The sequence below is a fragment of the Hypanus sabinus genome, chromosome 23 (assembly GCF_030144855.1).
Source record: "Hypanus sabinus isolate sHypSab1 chromosome 23, sHypSab1.hap1, whole genome shotgun sequence".
Lineage (NCBI taxonomy): Eukaryota > Metazoa > Chordata > Chondrichthyes > Myliobatiformes > Dasyatidae > Hypanus > Hypanus sabinus.
In genome coordinates, this window is record NC_082728.1 from 42,504,828 (window position 1) to 42,527,328 (window position 22,501).

Sequence of the window (22,501 nt, forward strand, 5' to 3'; positions counted from 1 at the left end):
GAATACTACTGCAATTACTTATTTTGTGTTTTATATTTGTAATTAATTTAATCACTTTGTAGAGATCTGTTTTCACTTTGACATCAATGAGTCATTTTCTGTTGATTATTCCCAAAAAAGGCCAAATTAAATCCACTGTGATTCAATGTTGTTAAACAATAAAACATGAAAACTTCCAAGGGATGTTGAATATTTTTCATAGGCTCTGAAAGAAGGTAAAGCAACATAAGCCAGTTGGCCTTTCAGTTTTACTCCATTATATATACTGAATGATCTTCTGCCAGGAAATGTAGAGGAGGCTTGACCCAAAGCCAGAACAGTGGAGATTGTAATGTATTATGTGAGTATTCGTAGGTCAGAGTGCATATGACGTCAGAACACAGGGTTTTTGTAAAATGGAAGTCTGGTGAATAAACGTGTGTGTTTAATACTGCGGTGTCCGAGTCACATTAATGCTACATCTTGTCAGAAGAAAACAAAAAGGAAAGGAAGAGAAGACACATAAAAAGATGTCACAGTTATAGCCAGCGTCGAGTTTAAGCCTACGAGGTAATATTGCTGAGAATTCCAAGGTACGGTTCCAGCAGTTTGAGCTGTTTTGCACCGCTAGTGGCATAGATGACAAGATGGAGAAAGGGCAATGTGCTACGTTTCTGTAGATGGTAAAGCTCAGGATGTGGAAATAATTGATTTTGTCTTCCTCTCCTCCCCCCTCCACCCCCACTCCAGGACAGTTTGGACCAGAGAAATCAGCCTTCTGGAGGCAGATGCAAGGACATATGGAGATTGTGGGTGGTGGGTCCCATCCAGGGAGATTCTAGATTGTGCAGCACTTTTCATGGGTGCCTATTGCGGAACAAATGGGTGTTTCCTTACTTCTCATTTTCAAGCCTATGCATGAAAATAACTTGAGCCCATGCACCAGATTTAAAACAATAGCATCCCTACTCAGCGGGACAGTAGCAATTTTGTTATAACAAGCAGAGGGGGTGAAAATCCTAACAGACTCTGAAATTCTTCATTGTAAACTACCAATTACATAGTTTTAGCCAGTCCCAACCCTCTGGAATGGATATATCCTGGGAATGATGAACCTTCTTTGGCTGCCTGCAAGTCGGGAGATCTTTTTCTGAGTTAACACAGGTACAATAGATAGAATAAAATTCTGTACTGTAAAAACTAATTCCTAGACAGCTAAATTAACATTAATAATGAGATATGCCTCCTATACAGCAGAAAATTGTTTCTGTAAGCAAAGAACTGCAAAAAAGACCAGAAATGGCAAAAATACTCAACTGGACAGGCAGCTGATATTGACACTGTTTACTCTCCACCAACTCTGCCTCATCTGCCGAGCATTTCCTATTTTTGTTGTTCTTACAGGCATAAATAAAGTTTTGAAAGAACAAGGTTATTTCACCATACCTTCAGCTCTTCCAAGTCTGGTCTCTCCATACTGACAACAGCAGCCAGAAGTTGGTCCTCTAAGCCATCTCTAGTAACGGTGAAATTAATGAGAGTACATTGGGCTTGCATCTCAGGTTGATAATGGGGGTTTGCCAGCTTTGTGTGAAGAATAAGACGGAAGTTGGAATTGTATTCACATTCCTTGTCTCCAATTTTGATGCATCTAGGTAGGAAAAGGCACAACTTCAGTTCAAGAACAAAATCAGTGTAACCATATAACAATTACAGCATGGAAACAGGCCATCTCGGCCCTTCTAGTCCTTGCCGAATGCTTACACTCACCTGGTCCCACTGGCCCGCACTCAGCCCATAACCCTCCATTCCTTTCCTGTCCATATACCTATCCAATTTTACTTTAAATGACAATACTGAATCTGTGTCCAGTTCTGGTCGCCTCAGTATAGGAAGGATGTGGAAACATTGGAGAGGGTACAGAGGAGATTTACCAGGATGCTGCCTGGTTTAGAGAGTATGGATTATGATCAGTGATTAAGGGAGCTAGGGCTTTACTCTTTGGAGAGAAGGAGGATGAGAGGAGACATGATAGAGGTGTAAAAGATAGTAAGAGGAATAGACAGAGAGGACAGCCAGTGCCTCTTCCCCAGGGCACCACTGCTCAGTACAAGAGGACATGGCTTTAAGGTGAGGAGAGGGAAGTTCAAAGGGGATATTAGAGAAAGGTTTTTCACTCAGAAAGTGGTTGATGCTTGGAATGCACTGCCTGAGTCAGTGGTGGAGGCAGATACACTAGTGAAGTTTAAGAGACTACTAGACAGGTATATGGAGGAATTTAAGGTGGGGGGTTATACGGGAGGCAGGGTTTGAGGGTGGCACAACATTGTGGGCTGAAGGGCCTGTAATGTGCTGTACTATTCTATGTTCTAAGATGGAGAACAATCAATGTGCAAGAGACAACAAACTGTGCTAATACTAATAACAGTATTTCTTTTTGTGCAAATGAAGAAATTATTACTATAGAAGAAAAAGTTAACCAATGGTAGAGTATGAACCTCAGTGGAAGAATACCCACAAACTGAGCAGACTCGGTGTGGACAAGGAAGCATTGAACGCACCTGGTCTGTGGGCTTTTCCTACAAACAGGGCTCCTTGTGACAATACAGGACCAGGTGGTTAACACAAAAAAAGGATCAAAAATACGTAATAAAAGACCAACACATTCAAGACGATAAATGCAGAAAATGCCAAGAGAAAACAGAAACAATCCAACACACTACAGAATCCTGCAGCAGTTTAACTCAATCTGATTACTTACACAGGAACAATCAAGTGGCAAACATTATTTGCAAAAATCTTGCTTTAAAACACAACTTCATAAAACAAACCCTAACTTACTATACATATAACCCTGATCCAGTTTTAGGGTCAGAGTCCCACAAATTATGTTACAACTGATTGGTTATTACAGATAGGACATCCATGATAACCATTCAGATCTAATAATATAGGGTAAACAAGCAAGTACTTAATAGATCTAGTCATTCCAAACATACATGAAATACAGATATCAGTAAATGAAAAATACCAGAAATATGCTGATCTGCAAGAGGAAATTGAAAGACTATGGAGCATGAACAAGTATACATTGTCCCAATAGTAATATCTACAACCGGTATCATCCCAAAGTCACTACACAATAGCAATAAACAATTAGGGCTACACAGCAACATTTATATAAACTTCCAGAAAGCCACAATAATAAATACCATTAGACTAGTACAAAAGTTCCCAGCAATTGAGAAATGAGTGTGCATGGCTATGCCCATACCCCAGGGCTTACCAGCTTAATCTGAGAAAATAACAATAATACATATATAAAGAAGTAGTACTGAGAACACGAGATAAAGTGTCCTTGAAAGTGAGCCCATATGATGTGACATCAGTTTAGTGATGGGGTTAGTGAAGTTATCTGCTCTGGTTCAAGAGATTGATGATTAAGAGGTGATAGCTGTTCCTGAACCTGGTGGTGTGGGACCTGATGTTCCTGTGCCTCCTTCCTGAAGGCAGCAGTGAGGAGAGAGCCTGGCCTAGATGGTGGGGATCCTTTAAGATGGATGCTGTTATGTTTCGTAACTTCAAACTAAAACTAATTGAAAGAAAACAGAGTCTGGAATAACATTTCTAGTTTCATTTTTACACATATGATGTTGTGTTGTAATGATGTATGCCATTCATGTATTTTTACATATAATCTATAATGAACTACGTGGAAAAACAAAGGATGCTTAACCAAACAATATATTTACAATATTACTCAAATATAACTGAAATATTAAAGACACAACAGATGCTGCTTTCCTGTGACAGCTCTCCTTGTAGATGTGGTAAATGATGGAGAGAGCTTTAACCATGATGGGCTGAGCTATATCCAATACTTTTCGCAGGCTTTTCCTTCCAAGGGCATTGATGCTACCATACCAGGCCATGACGCAACTAGTCAGTATATTGTGCACAGTGCATCTATAGAACTTTATGAAAATTTTAGATGACACGCCAAATCTTCGCAGGCGGCTAAGAAAGAAGAGGCGCTGCCATGCTTTCTTTGGAATTGATCTTACGTTCTAGACCTCTGAAATGATAATGCTGAGGTATTTAAAGTTGCTGACCTCCTTTATCTCTGATCCCCTGAGGAAGACAGGCACATTGACCTCTGGGTTTTTTCTCCTGCAGTCAGTAATCAGCTGCTTTATTTGCTGACATTTGTTGCTGTTCTTCTACCATTCAGCCAGATTTTCAGTCTTCCTCCAATACGCTGAATCATCATTACCTTTGATTTGGCCAACGACAGTGGTGTCGTCAGCAAGTTTGAATATAGCATTGGAGCTGTACTTAGCTTCACAGTCATAAGTATAAAGTGAGCAGAGCGGGTGGTTAAGCACACAGCCTTGTGGGGCACCTTTGCTGATGGTGATTATGGAGGAGATGCTGTTGCCAATCCAAACTGACTAGGGTCTGCAAGTGAGGAAACAGGATCCAGTTGCACAAGGAGGTATTGAGGCCAAGGTCTTGGTGCTTATTAATTAGTTTTGAGGGGATGACAGTATTGAATACAGAGCAGTAGTCAATGAAGAGCATCCTGATACACTTATATTCACACCCCAGATGTTTCAGGGTTGAATGAAGAGCCAGTGCAGTGTTAACCTGTTATGATGGTAGGCAAATTACAGTGGATCCAAGACACTCCTCATCAACAACCTCTCAAAGCACTTCATCAAAGTGGATGTAAGTGCTACTGGACGATAGTGATTGAGGCACTTTACCATGTACTTCTTAGGCACCGGTAAAATTGAAGCCAGCTTGAAGCAGGTGAGTACCTCAGAATGCTGAAGTGAAAGGTTAAGGATATCAGCGAACACTCCAGCCAGTTGATTAGTACAGGTAAAATATACTGCATCCAGTGATCCCTGTGTGGCCTTCTATATATTGGTGAGACCCAAAGCAGACTGGGAGACCGTTTTGCTACACTAAACACTTTTTTTTGCTAAACACCTACGCTCTGTCCGCCAGAGAAAGCAGGATCTCCCAGTGGCCACATATTTTAATTCCACATTCCATTTCCATTCTGATATGTCAATCCATGGCCTCCTCTACAGTCAAGATGAAGCCACACTCAGGTTGGAGGAACAACACCTTATATTCCGTCTGGGTAGCCTCCAACCTGATGGCATGAACATTGATTTCTCTAACTTTCGTTAATGCTCCTCCTCCCCTTCTTACCCCATCCCTTCCTTCCTTCCCTATCTATCTATTTATTTATTCCTTCCTTCCCTTTTCTTTCTTTCTCTCCCTGTCCCTCTCACAATCACTCCTTGCCTGCTTTCTGTCTCCCTCTGGTGCTCCCCTCCCCCTTTCTTTCTCCCGAGGCCTCCCGTCCCATGATCATTTCCCTTCTCCAGCTGTGTATCCCTTCTGCCAATCAACATTACAGCTCTTAGCTTCATCCCTCCCCCTCCTGTCTTCTCCTATCATTTTGGATCTCCCCCTACCCCTCCCATTTTCAAATCTCTTACTATCTCTTCTTTCAGACAAAGGGTCTCAGCCCTAAACATTGACAGAGCTTCTTCCTATAAATGCTGCCTGGCCTGCTGTGTTCCACCAGCATTTTGTGTGTGTTGCTTGAATTTCCAGCATCTGCAGATTTCCTCATGTTTGCGTGATTAGTACAGGTCTTCAGTACTCAACCAGGTACCCCATTGCATTAATAAGTTGCATTTCTTGGAATGTTAAATCAAAGAACATAGAACCAGACCTTTTCAACTCACCTCATCTATGCAAATGTGATGCCTATCCACTCTAATCACATTTACCTACATTAGGCCCATGTCTTTGTGTACTGTTTCTAAGTACATGCACAAATGCTTTTTAACATTGTAAATGTACCATCCTTACCATATCCTCTGACAGCTCATCCCAGATATTTATCACCCTCTATGTGAAAAAGCTACCCTTCAGATATCCTTTAAATTCTCCCCTCTCATCTTAAGCTTGTGATCTCTGGACACACATGCCATGTGATCTGAGTATCCATCCTACCCCAAAGTACCCCATAATTTTATAAATCTCTAAAAGACTCAGCTTCCTACAATCCAATGAGAATTAATCCAGCCTATCCAATCTTTCACTATAATTGCAGTTCTCAATTCCAGGCAACATGCCGGTGAATCTCTTCTGCACTCTCTATATTTCTAGCATATCCATCCTGTATTGTGGAGAGCAGAACTGTACCTTGTTCTCCCAACATTTTGTACTACCATAACATGACATCCCAACTCTTATATTCCTAACTTCAGCCTTTGAAGCCATGCATACCTTACCAAAGAGAATTACAAACTTGAATGCCAGGGTCTCCCAGTACATAGTGCTCCTAAGGGCTCTGCTATTTAGACTATTCAATATATGACACCATAATTTGGCTTTCTAAAGTGCATTACTTCACAATTGTCCAGATTAAATTCTGCCTGCCAGTACCCTGTCAACTTTCCAGCCGACTTTCATCTTCCCATATTCTTAATCAGTCTTCTTTGCCATCTAGAACGCCATCAATTTTCGCACTATCAACAAACTTAATAATCAGACCATCTATATTCTCGTCCAAGTTATTTAAATGTATTACAAATAACAAAGATCCCAGCATCAATCCCATGATACACCAATTGTTACAGACTTCCAGTCAGAAAATTACCTTTCTGCTACTACCCTCTGCCTTCTCTCAGCATGCCAGTTTAAAAACATGCCTCAGATCCTTTGTGCCCTAAATTTCTCAACCAAACTACCATGCAGGACCTTGTCAAAAGCCTTACTGAAACCCATATAAGCCATATCTATTGCATTGCCTTCCTTAATATTCTTAGTTAACTTCACAAATAACACAACTAGATTTGAGAGATGTAATCTTCCCTGCACAAAACCATGCTGACTGCTATCAGTCTGTGCCTTTCCAAGCCAACATAAATGCTGCCTCTCTGAATCTTCTTCAACAAATTCCTGACCAAGGCTCATTGGTGTGTCATTTACAGATTTTCCCTAATATCCTCCTTAAACACGGGGACAATATTAGCTATACTTCAGTCTGCTGGTGCCTCACCCCTGGGTAACAACAATCCAAAAACCTGTCATGGCCCCAGCAGTCATGTCCATTGTTATCCTTAATACCTTGGAATGGATTCTGTTGGACCTCGTAGATTTATCCAAAGTAATGTGCTCCAGTGTGTCTAACACTTACTCTTCCTAATACAGACATGCTCTGGAATATCAGCATTCCCCTCTCTTAACTCTACAACCTCCATGTCCTTCTCCTTAGCAAATACTGATGAGATGTATTCATTCAGGACCTTGCCTCTAGCCCCTGGCTCCACATACTAGTTACCCTTCGCACCTGAGGGGACATACTTCTTCCTCAACTACCCTCTACTTCTAATATACGCATACAAGTCAATAGGATTTTCCTTAATCCTATTCGTCAACTCCTGGCTTCTTTCTTTCTTTCATAACTTCTTTCCCTATAAACACAAAAGTATTCATTCAGTAACAATTTCCTACACCTGACATATGCTTTCTTCTTTTCCTTGATCAAGCCTTCAATATCCTTTGTTATCTGCTGTTCTTTAATCTCACTATCTTTGCTTCTTACTCCTACAGGGACATACTGACAATGAGTTTCACATTGATACCGATTTGGAAATAGTTAATGTCAAAAACATTATTGCTTTGGCAACCAGACTCAAAGGAACTAAGAATTTTGATATATATTTTATAAATATTTGGCAAAAAAAGGTTCACAACTCAAGTGGTCTTAATGCTGTGAGTGAGAGCTGCATTTATCCCACGTCTGTCCTGTGCTTGCAACCTTCGTGAAATGGATTTTGATGAATTCAGAAAGAAATAGCTCTAGGGATTAAGAGTTCAAATGTTCAATAATAATTATAAAAGATTATTGAGAGTTGTAAACACACTCTCCTTAAACCCTTACCTGCCCTTCTTAATAGTTTCTCGGCCCAGCAAAGGTCCTAGCACATGATCCACTGTCTCTTCAAGGTTTTCAATTAGGACTACTTCACCTGCTCCAAGGGCATGTTCCATGATATCAAGATAACTTGAAATATAAGAACAGAAGCACCTTTATATTATTCTTCACTTATCATGGTAATCATTTACAATTATTCTTAGATCTTTCTGAATCTGACTTGTATGTTCATTATGGGTTTTAATCGATAAATCTTTCAGGCTGCAGGCCTGTCAAAACTCAAATCAATGTTACATTATGTCAAGAATACCTCAATAGATCTTTTATATCAATTCCGACAAGCAGTTTAGGGCCATATCAATGTCACAGAAAGCTGGTGTCTCCCAAAATCACTCAGTGTGTATTGTACGAAGTGCAAGCCAATTATTAGTAAGAAATCAATTAGTTAAAACCCATGGACATTCCAAATTTTAAAGAGAGATCAGCGTTTTTAGATATCAAGATAATCAAGGATGTGGGGTCAGTGCATGAATACGATCATGATGCTACCGATGGCAGAGCAGACACAAACTTTTTTTCCCAGATAAAACAGCAATTCACTTGCACTTCCTCCAATCTAGAGTGCTGCATTCAGTGTTCACAATGTAGCCTTGTCTACTCAAGGGAAACCAAAGCAGGCTGAGTGACTATTGCCAGAGGACCCACATGCAGTCCTCAGGGTGACCCTGAATTTCCTGTTGTCACCTTAATTCTCCATTCCACTCACTCTCTGATCCATCAGTCAATGGTGTCCTGCACTGTTACAATGAAGCAAATGTAATCCTAGGAGTAGCACCTCATCTTCCATCTGGGCACATTGCAATTTTCTGTACATGATTTTGAAACTTATAACTTCAAGTAATTTGACGTTCTGTCTGTAGCTGCTGTCCATCTGTCTTGTTCATTTCTCCCTTCAATGTCATATTTTATTTTGTCCTCTGGAAGTGAAGACTGCATTCAGCCTGATCTGCTGAGCATATCTTCCTGCTCTCTTTTTTCCAATTCCTACATGTTTTTTTGACTGTTTTCACTCTCCAACTGCTCCCACTTACTCTTTGACTGCTCAACCTTGTTAAAGCTCATCTCTAAGGTCACCCCTGTTTTACCTTGTCAGGGACATACCCATCTCCCAACAAGCCTGCAGCTAACAATCATCCTTTATCTCCTTCTCAATTTTGCTGAAGGGTTTTCAACCTGAAATGTTAAAGAGAGTTCAGCCTGGATTTTGAAATCGAAATGAGTTATGTGTGGGATGATTATAGGGACACAGAAGGAAAGCTGCTGCAAATCTGACAACCCATCTGCCTGAACATCATAAATAATTTAACTGCAGGTCTTGCTACGTGGGGTTCTCAGCCAGAGGTAGATCAATTGGAAATGCCGGCCTTAAAGACAAGAAAACTGCTTCATGAAGCCATTGTCAGCGAGACAAGATGATTCAATTATGGAATGAAAGACACTGGATGTGCGATGGAATGGGGATTCCCACCACAATGGGAAGCATGGTGGGGTTCTCGTTGCCATTGGTCGGTGTTGGAAAGTTGTCAGGTGAGCCAAACTGAGGGCTTGAGAGGGAGAAACTCATTGGGGGGGGGGGGGGTGCTACTGATCAGTTGGTACTGGGAGCCCAGGTGCTGACAGGAGTCCGATATTGGCTCAACAGTAAGTAGTTTGTGCATTCAGACTGTAAGATGTTCTGAATGAATAACATGTTGGGCCAAGGGAGGGAGTTTAAGGGAATTTTATTACCTGTTTTATACATTTTTTCCCTGGATACCCTAGTTCCTTCCCACTTTGCAAAGGAGTGTGGTTGGAAGGTTCATTGACTGCTAAACTTGTCCCAAGTTTGCAGGTGAGTAGTGGCATCTGCAAGGAATTGAAGCGAATGTGGGAAGAAAAGTTTGAAACCTTGCAATTTGTATTTCCTCAATAGCGGCACTTATAGAGACACCGCCTTGCAGTTCCAACGACCCAGGTTCAACCCTGGATTCTGGTGCTGTCTGCATGGATTTAACATGACTGTGACTGTATGGTTTTCCTCAGGGTGCTCCAGTTTCCTACAATATCCCACAGACATGAGGGTTGATAGGTTAATCAACAATTGTAAATGGTCCTTAATGAGTATGTGAGTGGTTGAACATGGAGAAGAGCTGAATGGGAATGTGGAGAGTGTGTAATGAGTTAGAGTAATGCTGGTATAAAAATGAGTATTCAATAGTTGGTGCAGACTTGGTCGGCTGAAGGGCATGTTTGTGTGCTGTATCTCCTATTTCCAGCTTAACCTCTGACTCCACACCAGCCTGTTCTTGCCAGGTAAGATAAAGGCCTTTAAAAGAAAATGCAGGAAATGTTTGCAAATTAATTTGTCACTCGGATTTGGCAAGGCTCTTTCACACACCAACCAGATAACTTTGGAGGAAGAATTCCAGATTTTCCTACTCAATGTTAACAACTGCACCTTTATTTCAAATTCTGCTGGAAGCTCATCAAACTGAAATACTAGCACTGCTTCTCTTTCCACAAATGTTGCTCGACCTGCTCAGTTTGTTCTGTCCTCACTTCAGATTTCAGCATCTGCAGTATTTTTCTTGATTTTTTTTTACACTTGTAACTCTTTCTTCTGGATACCTCCCAGAGGAAACGGCCTATTGTATCAAATACATTAATCAGCTTCAAGACTTTGATTGGATCACTCCTCATCCATTTCAATTTAGTAAAAGCAAAAACAAAATGAACATGCAAAGAATAATAAAAGGGCCTAGGCATCAATATTTCAGTGTGTTCCGAGCTGGACTAAACGGCCCAGGTAAGAAATGAACCACATGCTCATCTTGGCATGTAACCGGCACACCTCCTGCTGGCCAATAATGGCGAAGCAGGTGTTAGCCTTAATACCCACAGCACAGTCCCTGCTGGTGGAGGAACACAAAAGCCATGAAGGAATGCATATCTCCCAAATTTGTACAAAGGATAACATTTCTTGAAGTTTACCAGCAACATACAGAAGTTGATTTGACAGATGAAATATATATTAGCACACAATGCAAGCCCACATTAAGAAAATCAAATACAGCACACAGCAGCTAGCTGCCTTAGTTTATAGGACTCATTTAGCTGGAAAGCACACCAAACAGAAGGTTGCTACAAATTCACAATTTCTTCTAGACGAAAACGTAGGAAAAAGTAGAAATTGCTTGTTAAGCATGCTTTAAACCAGGGATGGAACCTGGTTAAATAATAATTCAGGAATGTCCAAGGAGAAAAATGGGGCTTCGGAGGTGGGCTGAAGCAATGTGTTAAAACACATTCCATTTGTGACCAGTCTTAGGAACCAGCCCCTCCCTCCCCTGACAGCTGAAAGTATACTCGTGAAGTGATTTGAGTTTAATGTTGGCTCCTGCTGTCAAAGATTACAGCGGAATTTGGCAAAGCTGTATGTATACAAGTACTGATGCATGGAAATTTGGTCACAATGTTCTAAGCTTTCCAGTATCTCCTGTCTGATCATCACCATTTTCCACAAATAAGACTTTTTGCGTTGAGTTGCACCACTCCAGAAATTCGGCTTCCTGTCGGGTTTGGAAGATGAAATGTTTCCGACATTGTTTATGTACATATGATGATGTCATTCCCACTGCAATGCTTGTTCAGGGAACCACTAGGGCTTACAAGAATTACCTTCACCTCACATTTGTCACTGAGCTAATCTAGATTTCAGGGCGACTTTCTCTGTCGGGGTGCAATTTTACAGAGGGTTTTTGTTAGCAGGTCCCTGACCCAATGCTGGGAACCTGGGTTCATTAGTTCCCTTTTTTTTTTATAAACAAATAGGCTGTCCTTGTTCCTACCACAGGAATGATATTTTGATGAATGACTACCATTATTGCTACACTTAGTAAGTGTCTTGATAGGCAAATGCTGATTAAAAGCATAGACATACTAGACAGATCAGAGTCCTCTGCTTAATTTTATTACATGTTCCTATACCATAGGACTGATGCAGGGATATCTATGGTCCTTGTATTAATAATAATTAGTTGCTTCAGATAAATATGCACTAAGTCACACATATAAAGTAAGGATTAATTTAATTTTATGTTTATTGGGCTCATGATAGGTAGGTCCTTTAATTGAACAGACTTAACACCAGGTTGACAATGTTCTGAAGCTAAACCTTCCTCAAAAATCTCAAGGACAAAGACTAGTTCGACAGATACTTGGCCACTTATTGCACTATACTAGACTTTTTTTTTAATGTTCTGTGTTCTTTTTTAAAAGTAGTGTAGAATTTATTTTTTTCTCTTGTGGATACTGTATCACAACGAGCTTGTGATGCTGCTGCAAGTACGTTTTTCATTGCACCTGAACATATGTGTACTTGTGCATATGACTATACACTCAACATTTTCATTGATAATTGACTTACCCTCTCTGGCCAATCCTCACAACTCTGAGGTCTTCACCATACTTGTTTTTAATCCATTTGACACCTTGCAACTGGGGGTCGATCATAAGTGGCCAGCGTTCACAATTGGTCAAGATGGTAGCATTCTCTGTGGACATCCTGTCTGCAGGGAGGCTCTCATTCTGCCAGGTCGCAACGTCAGCATCATCCGTAAGCATTGTCAATGGATCCAAGCCAGCAGTAACTGGGATTGGAACCTTAGCAAAAGAAAATTGTGATTGGAACCATGGTTTCACAAAGCAAAACTTTGACATAAGCTTCTTGCCATCCTGGCCAATAGGCTGCAATCAGTAAAGATAAGCACTATCACTGCCACCGTAATTATTCTAACACTGGTGCTCCATAAAGATGCATCCTCAGTCCCCTACTCTATTCTCTGCACACATGTAACTACACGGCCAGGTTCTATTCTACAAGTTTGCAGATGACATCACTCCAGTGGGGTGTATTTCAAATAATGATGAGTCAGAGAACAGGAGGGAGATAGAGAGCTTAGTAATGTGGTGTCATGATGACAAGCTTTCCCTCAATATGGGGAAAACAAAAGAGCAAGATTTAATTACTTCAGATAGTGCGGTGGTACACATGCTACTGTCTACATGGATGTTGAAGCTGAGAGGGTTGAGACTTTAAGTTCATAGGAATGAACATCAACAACAGCATGTCCTTGTCCAACCATGTAGATGTCACAGCCAAGAAACCCTACTTCCTGTACTTCCTCAGGGGGCTAAAGGAAGTTGGCATGCCCCCTTTGACCATGAATATTTTTTATCAATGCACCATAGAAAACATCCTATCTACATAATGATCAGTATGGCAATTGCTCTGCATGTAACCACAAGGAACTGCATAGAGTCATGGACATGGAGCAGCAGCACATTATCCCTTCCATGAAACTTGTCTATACTTACTGCTGTCTCAGTAAAACAGCCAGCATAATCAAAGACCACACACAGCCTGAATACTCCTTTTATGCCCCTCTTCCATTGACAGAAAATACAAAAAACATATAGCACTAGACTCAAAGACAGGTTTTGCCCCACTGCCAAATGTTTGCCTAGAATGTTAAGATGGACCATTAAGATCTACCTCATTATGATCGCACTTCACTGCTTTTTTGTAGCTGTCACACTTTATTTTGTATTATTATTGTTTGACTTTGTTCTACCACACTGCACCATGTAAAAGAAAAGTGGCATGATCGTGTAGTGGCTAGCACAATGCTTTACATTGCACCAATTGTAAGATCAGGGTTCAACTCCTGACTCTGCCTGTAAGGCGTTTGTATACTCTCCCCGTGACTGCACGGGTTTCCTCCGTGTGCTCCAGTCTCCTGCCACATTCCAAAGACGTACGGATTAGAGTTAGTAAGTTGAGGGCACGCTTGGCTGGTAACACTTGCCGGCTGTCACCCAGCACATCCCTGATGCAAGCAATGCATCTCACTGAACGTTTTTATGTTTTGACAAATAAGGCTAATTTTTAAAAATCTCTTTAAATTAATATGCATACTCAATAGTAGAGGAACTTAACACATCAGGCAGTATCTATGGAGAGGAATAAACTCAAAGTCTTTGCGTGCATCTCGAAAGGAAAATACGCCAGGATAAGAAGTAGGGGGAGTGGTGAAGCCAGGTGGGGGGGAGGGGAGATGGCTGGGTAGGGGAGGGAGAATAAAGTGAGAAGCTGAGATGTGAGAGATGGAAGAAGTAAAGGGCTAAATAAGGCATCTAGTAGGAGAGGAAAGTGGATCATGAGACAAAGGGAGGGAGGAGGGGTACCAGAGGAAGGTGATTGTAGGTGAGGAGAAGAGAAGAGCTAGAATGTGGAATGGAAAAAGAGAGCAGAGGGAGGGCACAGAAAGTACCAGAGGTCAGAGAAAGCCATTATGTTGGAGCAACTCAGCTAGAATATTGGATACTTCTCCTCCAACCTGAGAATGCCTCATTGTGGCAGTAGAGGAGACCATGGGCCAACATGTTGGAACAAGAATGGGAAAGTAGAATTAAAACGGTTGACCAACAGAAGATCCTGCCTATTGTGGCGGATGGAATAAATATGCATTTTTCACTGTATTTCAGTTCATGTGACAATGATAAATCACTTCAATTCAATTCAATGGTTTTTGTTTGTTCAGCTGCAGAGAAGTACTTTTTAAATCTAATTTTCCTCTAAAGTTGCTTACTTTTGCCAGCAGTACAGTATTTTAAGAGACTAAATGTCATATTCAAATTAGTCAGCCAGAGCTCACTTCATAGTGATGATCATGGCCTTGGGACTCTGCAAGTCAAAAACAATAAGGTCAAGTTATTAAAGAGAGGTGATTGATTAACAGAATCCAAGAGATGCAATATTAATGGATTTTCTGAAAGTGGTTGATAAGAAAGCTTACAGAAGATTTGTAAATGACAAATTAACCTCTGAAAATTAATACTAGGAGAAGATCAATTGGTTTATCCTGTTCTGGACAGCTGCAATGGTTAGTGCATCATATCCATAGTCTCTGAGGGTCAAGCAGAGATACAGATACTCCCAGGAGATGTAAAAAATTAGATGAAAATCTTTGTCAATTGGAGCTTATAAGAAAATCTGCAAGGTTCTACTCCTACTTCCTTGACTAATTGAAAGCAGTTTAAGGAGACCATATGGACAGTGATTAACATTGCATGTTTAATTCAAAAAAAGTGGCCTTATGGGAGAAGAAATGTAGGAAATATAGCAGCATGGATAGAAAATTGGCTCATGCACTAAAAACTAGAGTAAACTGGCATAACAATAATTCATGAAGATTAGGTACGGTTATACCTCAAGGTTAAGTATACTTGTTAGATAATGAGATGGTTAGAAAATAAGGAACAGAAAAATGAAAAATTCAGGAATACAAATCAACAGGTAAGTGGTCCTGCCAGTGGGAGCTATAATTTAGTGTAGACAAATACAGTGTTAAGACCAGAAATTTAAAAATTGGAAGATACATTCAATATAAAGGAACACCATTTATAAATTTGCTGATGTTATTAGTAAAGTTTCAGATGTCACGAGGATGTCTACAAAAGTTAGATAACCAGCTGGTTGGTGTTGAAAGAACAGCCTTGCACTTAGCATCAGCAAGCCGACAAAATTATTGTAGACTTCAGAAAGAGAAAGTTGAGAGAACACATACCAGTCCTAATTGAAGGGTCAACGGTGGAAAGGGTGAGTAGCTTCAAGTTCTTGAGCATCAATTATCTCAGAGGATCTATCCTTGTCCTAATACACTGATGCAATCATGGACACCATGAGCTCTACTTGGTCATGAATTTGAGGAGATTTGGTATGTCACCAATGTCTGGTATGGGACTACGATGCAAAGGATCATAAGAGGCTGCAGAGAGTTATAAATTTAGACAGTTCTATCATGGGCACAGCTCTTCCCATTGAGGGCATCTCCACCTCAAGAAGGTGCAGTCCATCAGTAAGGACCATTGCCATCCTGGATATGCCCTCTTCTCTATCAAAAAGGAGGTTCAAGAGCCTGAAGACCCATACTTATTGAAGAATAGCTACTTCCTCTTAGCTATCACATTTCTGAATGGTTCAAGAATACTACCCTCATTATTTCTTTTATTGGATTATTTATTTATTTTGTAATTTATAGTAATTTAATATCTTTGTCCTTTACTGCTACCCTCACAAATTTCTACAGATATATTTTGGAAAGCATTCTAACTGGCTGCATCATCATCTAGGGGGTGCTGCACATGATCAAAATAAGCTACAGAAAGTTGTAAACACAGTTAGCTCCATCTTGGGCACTAGCCTGCTGAGCCTCTAGGACATTTTCAAGAACCAACACCTTAAAAATCATTGTTCATCATTAAGGACCTCCATCACTTAGGACATGTCTTCTTCTCGTTGCTACCATCAGACAGGAGGCAGAGGAGCCTGAAGGCACATACACTATACATAGATATATTCACTGTAATTCACAGTTTTTTTATTATGAATTGCAATGTAATGCTGTCATATAACAACAAATTTCACGACATATGCCGACGATATTCAACCTGGCTCTGATTCACATTTCACTCATAATAAGTCTGTTTCCAATTCTAATTCTAAATAATAAACAGAGTATTAGGAGTTTTGAAGTATGAGTAAAGATAGACAAAGAGCAACATTCGTAAAGCAGAGAAGTGGAGTAAAGCAGAGAAGGCTAAGAGAAAAGTTAACAGAGATAGTTTAAAATCATAATGCATTCTGACAGTGTAAGGAAGACCTATTTCCTGTGGGTGGGAAGTCAATGCTGAGAATTTATAAATCACTACCAAGAGATTCAGGAGGCAGATGATGAGGCATTTCCTTCTGACAAGGATTATTGGTGCTTTTCCGTAGAGAGCAGTAGAACCACAAAAAAGAACACTTTCAGAGAAAATTATACATGGATTTAAAGCTGTGCCATGCAGAGTTATACATAACTAAAGAAAGCTACAAGGCCTGGGCAGCAGGAAGAGTTTTAAATTGCTCTAAGCAAATGCCAACACAGATTTCACAGGCAGAATGCCAGCTTCAGTGTTTGACTTTCTATTACCATAAATGAGATCAGCTAATTCAGCACAGAATGGGGATTAAACAGTAAATGGTTCAGGAGTTTCTTGGGTAGGAAATTCACCTGCTAAGCTATGAGCAAGCAATTTATTTTTACTTTCATTACAATCAATGTTAACAATGCAATGATCTTTACAGTGTGTAAGAATTATTGAATTATTTAATTTAATAAGAGTACAACAAAAATCTACATAACATCACTTATGGCTCTGCTCTCTTCCAAAGTTCTGAAATAAGTGAAAAAGTTCTCAGCAGTTCCCATCACTAAATCAGCAATGTGGCAACCCCTACTCAAAGCCTTCACCGATGACCTCATTGTAACAACATCATCACTCCCAGGCAGCAGAGGACATTGCAAGGGCAAGGATGAGCTTTAAGCCAGAGAAAATCAGGTCTCTGGTATTAAAGAAAGGCAGACTCCCAGACAGGTTCCATTTCTCCTTGTATTGTATTGCTATCCCATTCATCTCTGAGAAACCAGTCATGAGTCTGGGGAGCATCTTTGACTGCAGCCTAAGTGATGCCATCTGGAAGGCCACCAAGGAGTTAGAAGTCTGGTTCACCACTGTGGATAAGTCAGGCGTACCTGGCAAGTTCAAGGCTGGGATCTCACAGCATGGCATCATCCCCAGAAAATTCTGGCCAATGCTGACATATGAGGTATCCACGTCAACTGTTGATACTCTTGAAAGAAAGATCAATGGCTGGGTCTCGCACGTAGCCTGAACAGCATTGTTCTGTACAGGAAGAGAAACCAGGCTACTTCCCTTCAGTAGCCTGGTTTCCTGTACAAAAGAATTGCTGCTGTACAACAATTCTAGAGACCGCAAGGTCAGGACAGCAGGCATTGAAGCCAGACAGGCAGGAAGTCAAAGGCCCAGGATGCAGTGATGACTGAGTCACGTCTAGGGTACAGGAATCTGGTAGGGACAATAGCGTCTGGTCAAGCAAGGCTGGGAAGATTCCCTTCAAACTGCTTCAACAGGGCCCAGGGCGTGGACCACTGTAAACTGGCTCAGGAAGAGAGGAATGGGGCAGCAGGGAACTTGAACAAGGTATGAGGCTGCCCAGAAGCAGAAGATCTCCTGAACCAATATCTGGCAGGCAGAACCACAGAACATCAAGTTCATGCTCCAGGCTGAGTATGATGTTCTGCTTGGTCCAGGGAACCTTTTGGCTTGGGGCAAAAGTGAGACACCATGATGTCCTCTCTGCCCTAGCAGAGGAACACTGGAACACATCCTCAGCAGCTGCCCAAAAGCCCTGGGAGAAGGCTGCTACAGCTGGTGCCATGACCAGGTGCTGAAGGCAGTGGAAGGAAATATTTCCTCGGCCATTAGCAACAGCAGGCACCTCAGCCAACCCAGAAAGACCATTGCTTTTGTAAAGATGGAGACCAACCACAGTCTCAGCTAAGTTCACCAGTAAACTTGCTCGCCATTGCGTCTGACTGGCAACTGAAAATCAATCTTGGCAAGCAACTAAAGTTCCCTGACTTCATTGCATCATCATTACTAAGTTCTGACATGGTCATTCCGACAGAAATCTTGAAGTGGATGGTCATGGTAGAACTGACAGAGCCTTAGGAAGACCTAATTGAGGAGGCATTTGGGTGTATAAGGCGGCCAAACATGAGTAACAGGTAGAGCCATAACAGGGAGGGGAGTGATGCGAGCCTATAGAGGTGGGATGTAAAGGTTTTGCTGGCTGCTCGCTCCACAGAATCTACTCTCCCCTTGGCATTAAACGGATGGGTGGGGCTGCAAAGAGTAGAACCATCAGGACCATTACAGAGGCTGCACAGTGTGCCTCCAGATGGCTATAAGTCAAGAGATGTGACCTTGGACCTGTGCTACTGGGACAGAAGCTGGGGTCTGATCAACCTTGGCTGTGTTGACTGGGTGAGGATGTCCAATGTTGAAAGACTCGTAAACACCCAAAGACCACAGGTTACATCACTGATGATGTGTCCAAGCACATCTTCGGATGTACCTCAGCAGCATACTTTGTGGTTGCTGTTGGAGTTGCCAGTGACAGCAAATAGTGTGAATTGCAGACATTGTGTGCAGATGGTGGAGGGTTTCATTGGATTAATTGGGTGCAGATCAAGTGGGCTGTTGGTTGTGGATGATATCAAGCTCTTTAAATGCTGTTGATTCAGCACACATCCAGGAAAAGGCATTTTTTTTTCTGCTTTGTAGATTGCAGAAAAGCTTTGGGACATCAAGGGGTGAAATATCTCCCCGGATACAACTCTTGTAGACACAATATTCATGTAGCTGGTTCGTTGAGCTTCTGCTCAATATAAACACCCACATGCTGTCAATTAAGGCATAGTAACATCATTGAAAGTCAAATGCACTGTAGGTGTTGATACATTCTGCTGTGCAGATAATCAATACCTACCTTTATGGCATGAAAGTTATATACTGTTCACCAGCCCATCAGTGAATGTTACCTAGCTCTTATGAAATGAAAACTTCAACAGTTACAACAAAATTGAACACTAGGCCAACAGAGGCATAAATCCTCTCTGATGATTTTAGAAAAGAAAATGATCTTTGATGGAAGACCAGAAGATGATGATGGTGAAGCTTCGGTAAAGATACAATTGATTGGTTTCACCCACCACAACCATTTTCCTTTGTGTGAGGTATGACTTCAGCTGTTGGGGTACTTACCCTCAATGTCTATTGATGGCATATATGCTCAAATGTTGTCTTGATATCAAAGGTGCTAACTCCTTAGGAATTTAGCTCATTGGCCTATGTTTGGACCAGTAAGGGATGAGGTCTGGAATCAAACAGTCCAAAGGTTCAAAATTCAAAGTGAATTTATTAACACCAAGTACATATATGTCACCATATACATTGGTTTTCTTGTAGGCATACTCAGTAAGTCCTAAAACCATAATAGAATCAAAGAAGGACCACATCCAATGGGATGAACAAACAACCACAATGTGCAAAAGATAACAAACTGTGCAAATACAAAAGAAAAATGAAATAATACTAATAAATAAGCAATATATATTGAAAACATGAGATGAAAAGAAAGTGAATCATAGGTTGTGGGAACAGTTCAGTGATGAATCAAGTGAAGTTGAGTGAAGTTATCCCTACTGGCTCAAGAGCCTGATGGCTGAAGAGTAATAATTGTTCCTGAACCTGTTAGTGAGAGTCCTGAGGTTCGTGTACATTCTTCCTGATGGCAGCAAATTAGATGATGGGATAGCACACTTTGTTTGAAAAACAATCCCTGGACGACCTTGCGTCTGGTCCTTGGAATCGAGTTATCATTCTGTAATAACCTCACATTACTTTTTGTTGAGGTGAGATTTGCTTCAGGTATTGATATCTGAGCCATTGACCAGTAGAATTATATTGCCTATCTTGTTAAGATGTGGACAAACTTACTTTCTATAAGATTTATTACACAGGAGATTAAACTCTATCAGAAACTACCACAGCAACATATCACCTGTCTTGCTCATCAGAATTCATGTTCCATATTGTGCAGCCTCCCCTATTCAAAAATTAAGTCTGTAATTGAACTGAATTTTGCAAAGTGCATTGCAGAATATATACACTGGTCTATAACATGTGATCAGAGGAGAATTTCTACCTATGTTATTTCAAATATCAAGATACATTTACTGGAAATCTGGAGCAACATACAGTGAAGGTTGGAGGTGTTGTGGATAATGTGGAAGGCTGTCAGAGGTTACAGAGGGACATTGATAGGATGCAAAACTGGGTTGAGAAGTGGCAGATGGAGTTCAAGCCAGGCAAATGTGAAGTGGTTCATTTTGGTAGGTCAAATATGATGGCATAATATAGTATTAATGGTAAGTCTCTTGGCAGTGTGGAGGATCAGAGGGATCTTGGGATCCGAGTCCATAGGACAAGCAAAGCAGCTGCGCAGGTTGACTCTGTGGTTAAGAAGGCGTATCGTATATTGGCCTTCATCAATCGTAGAATTGAATTTAGGAGCCAAGGGGCAATGTTGCAGCTATATAGGACCCTGGTCAGACCCCACATGGAGTACTGTGCTCAGTTCTGGTCACCTCACTACAGGAAAGATGTGGAAGCCATAGAAAGGGTGCAGAGGAGATTTACAAGGATGTTGCCTGGATTGGGGAGCATGCCTTATGAGAATAGGTTGAGTGAACTTGGCCTTTGTATAAGATGATGAGAGGGATTGATCGTGTGGATAGTCAAAAGGCTTTTTCCCAGGGCTGAAATGGTTGCCACAAGAGGGCACAGGTTTAAGGTGCTGGGGAGTAGCTACAGAGGAGATGTCAGGGGTAAATTTTTTACTCAGAGAGTGGTGAGTGTGTGGAATGGTCTGCCGGCAACGGTGGTGGAAGCGGTTACGATAGGGTCTTTTAAGAGACTTTTAGATAGGTCCATGGAGCTTAGTAAAATAGAGGGCTATAGGTAAGCCTAGTAATTTCTAAGGTAGGGACATTTTCGGCACAACTCTGTGGGCCAAAGGGCCTGTATTGTGCTGTAGGTTTTCTATGTTCCTATGAAGCTGGAGGAAATTGGGGGATTAGGCAGGCAGTATCTAGCAAGGGAAATAGATAATCAGCATTTCAGGTTAAGACCAAATGAAGTGTCTCAATGTGAAACATTTCCTTCCACAGATGCTTTCTGACCAACTGAGCTCCTCCTTTGAATTTTAAATTTTGCTAGGTGTATGATATCAGCATAGAGGTAAGATATAAAAGCCATTTTTAATGCCCATTCAGTCACTATTTTCAGTGCAAGTGAGTTTGATGATAATGATTACACCTTTAAAAAGTAATTTACACTGGTATAGATAAGCCCCAAGTTTTATTGGGATTTTTTGTGAATATCCTTCTGGTACCAAGACCAAATTCACACTATTCTGTTTGTTTTAATGCAGAAAATTTCAGAGGGATATTCACCAAGATCCTGCTTCCTAAATTGCACACATGCTCTCCCTCGCCACAAGTTTCGCTGAAACCTTCATCCAACTCTTTATTAAATGTAACAATTTGAATGTCTCCTTGGCAGCCTGAGCTTTGTCCCTTCTTAACAGTTGAACTTTGCATAATTTGTTGCCAGTATCCCAACTGACATCAAACCTTGTTCAACAACCCTACTTGTCTGGCACTGGCACTTGATTCTAACAAAAAGTAATTTACTTGAAACATTAACTGCTTCCCTCTCCACAGATGCTGCCTGATCTGATAAACATTTTTTTATTTGGTTCAGTTGTGGTTTTTTTTTTGTCTTCCATTACCCTGATTTCACACTGGTTTTAATCTTTAGAAAATTAACACTTTACAGAAACCTGTATAATATGAAACAGAAGTGCCTAGCACTGACTAAAAGCTGGTGAAGAGTGGTGAAATGATAGGATACAAGTTTACAAGCAAATTTTTAAAAATATAGGTTTCAACAGTTACCTAATATAGACAGGGAACGTAATTG

At 40.9% G+C, this 22,501-nt stretch overlaps 1 protein-coding gene across 3 annotated transcripts in view; it reads right to left on the minus strand.

Moving 5' to 3' along the window:
- The window catches only part of dnah9 (dynein, axonemal, heavy chain 9), a 527,557-nt gene that overhangs the window by 172,842 nt on the left and 332,214 nt on the right, over nucleotides 1-22,501 (minus strand). For all 3 annotated transcript variants that reach the window (XM_059948782.1, XM_059948781.1, XM_059948783.1), the window contains 3 exons: nucleotides 12,414-12,649; nucleotides 7,955-8,077; nucleotides 1,426-1,630 (listed from right to left, as the gene is read on the minus strand). In XM_059948782.1, the coding sequence (XP_059804765.1) occupies nucleotides 1,426-1,630; nucleotides 7,955-8,077; nucleotides 12,414-12,649 (564 nt within the window). The remainder of the gene's footprint in view (nucleotides 1-1,425; nucleotides 1,631-7,954; nucleotides 8,078-12,413; nucleotides 12,650-22,501) is intronic.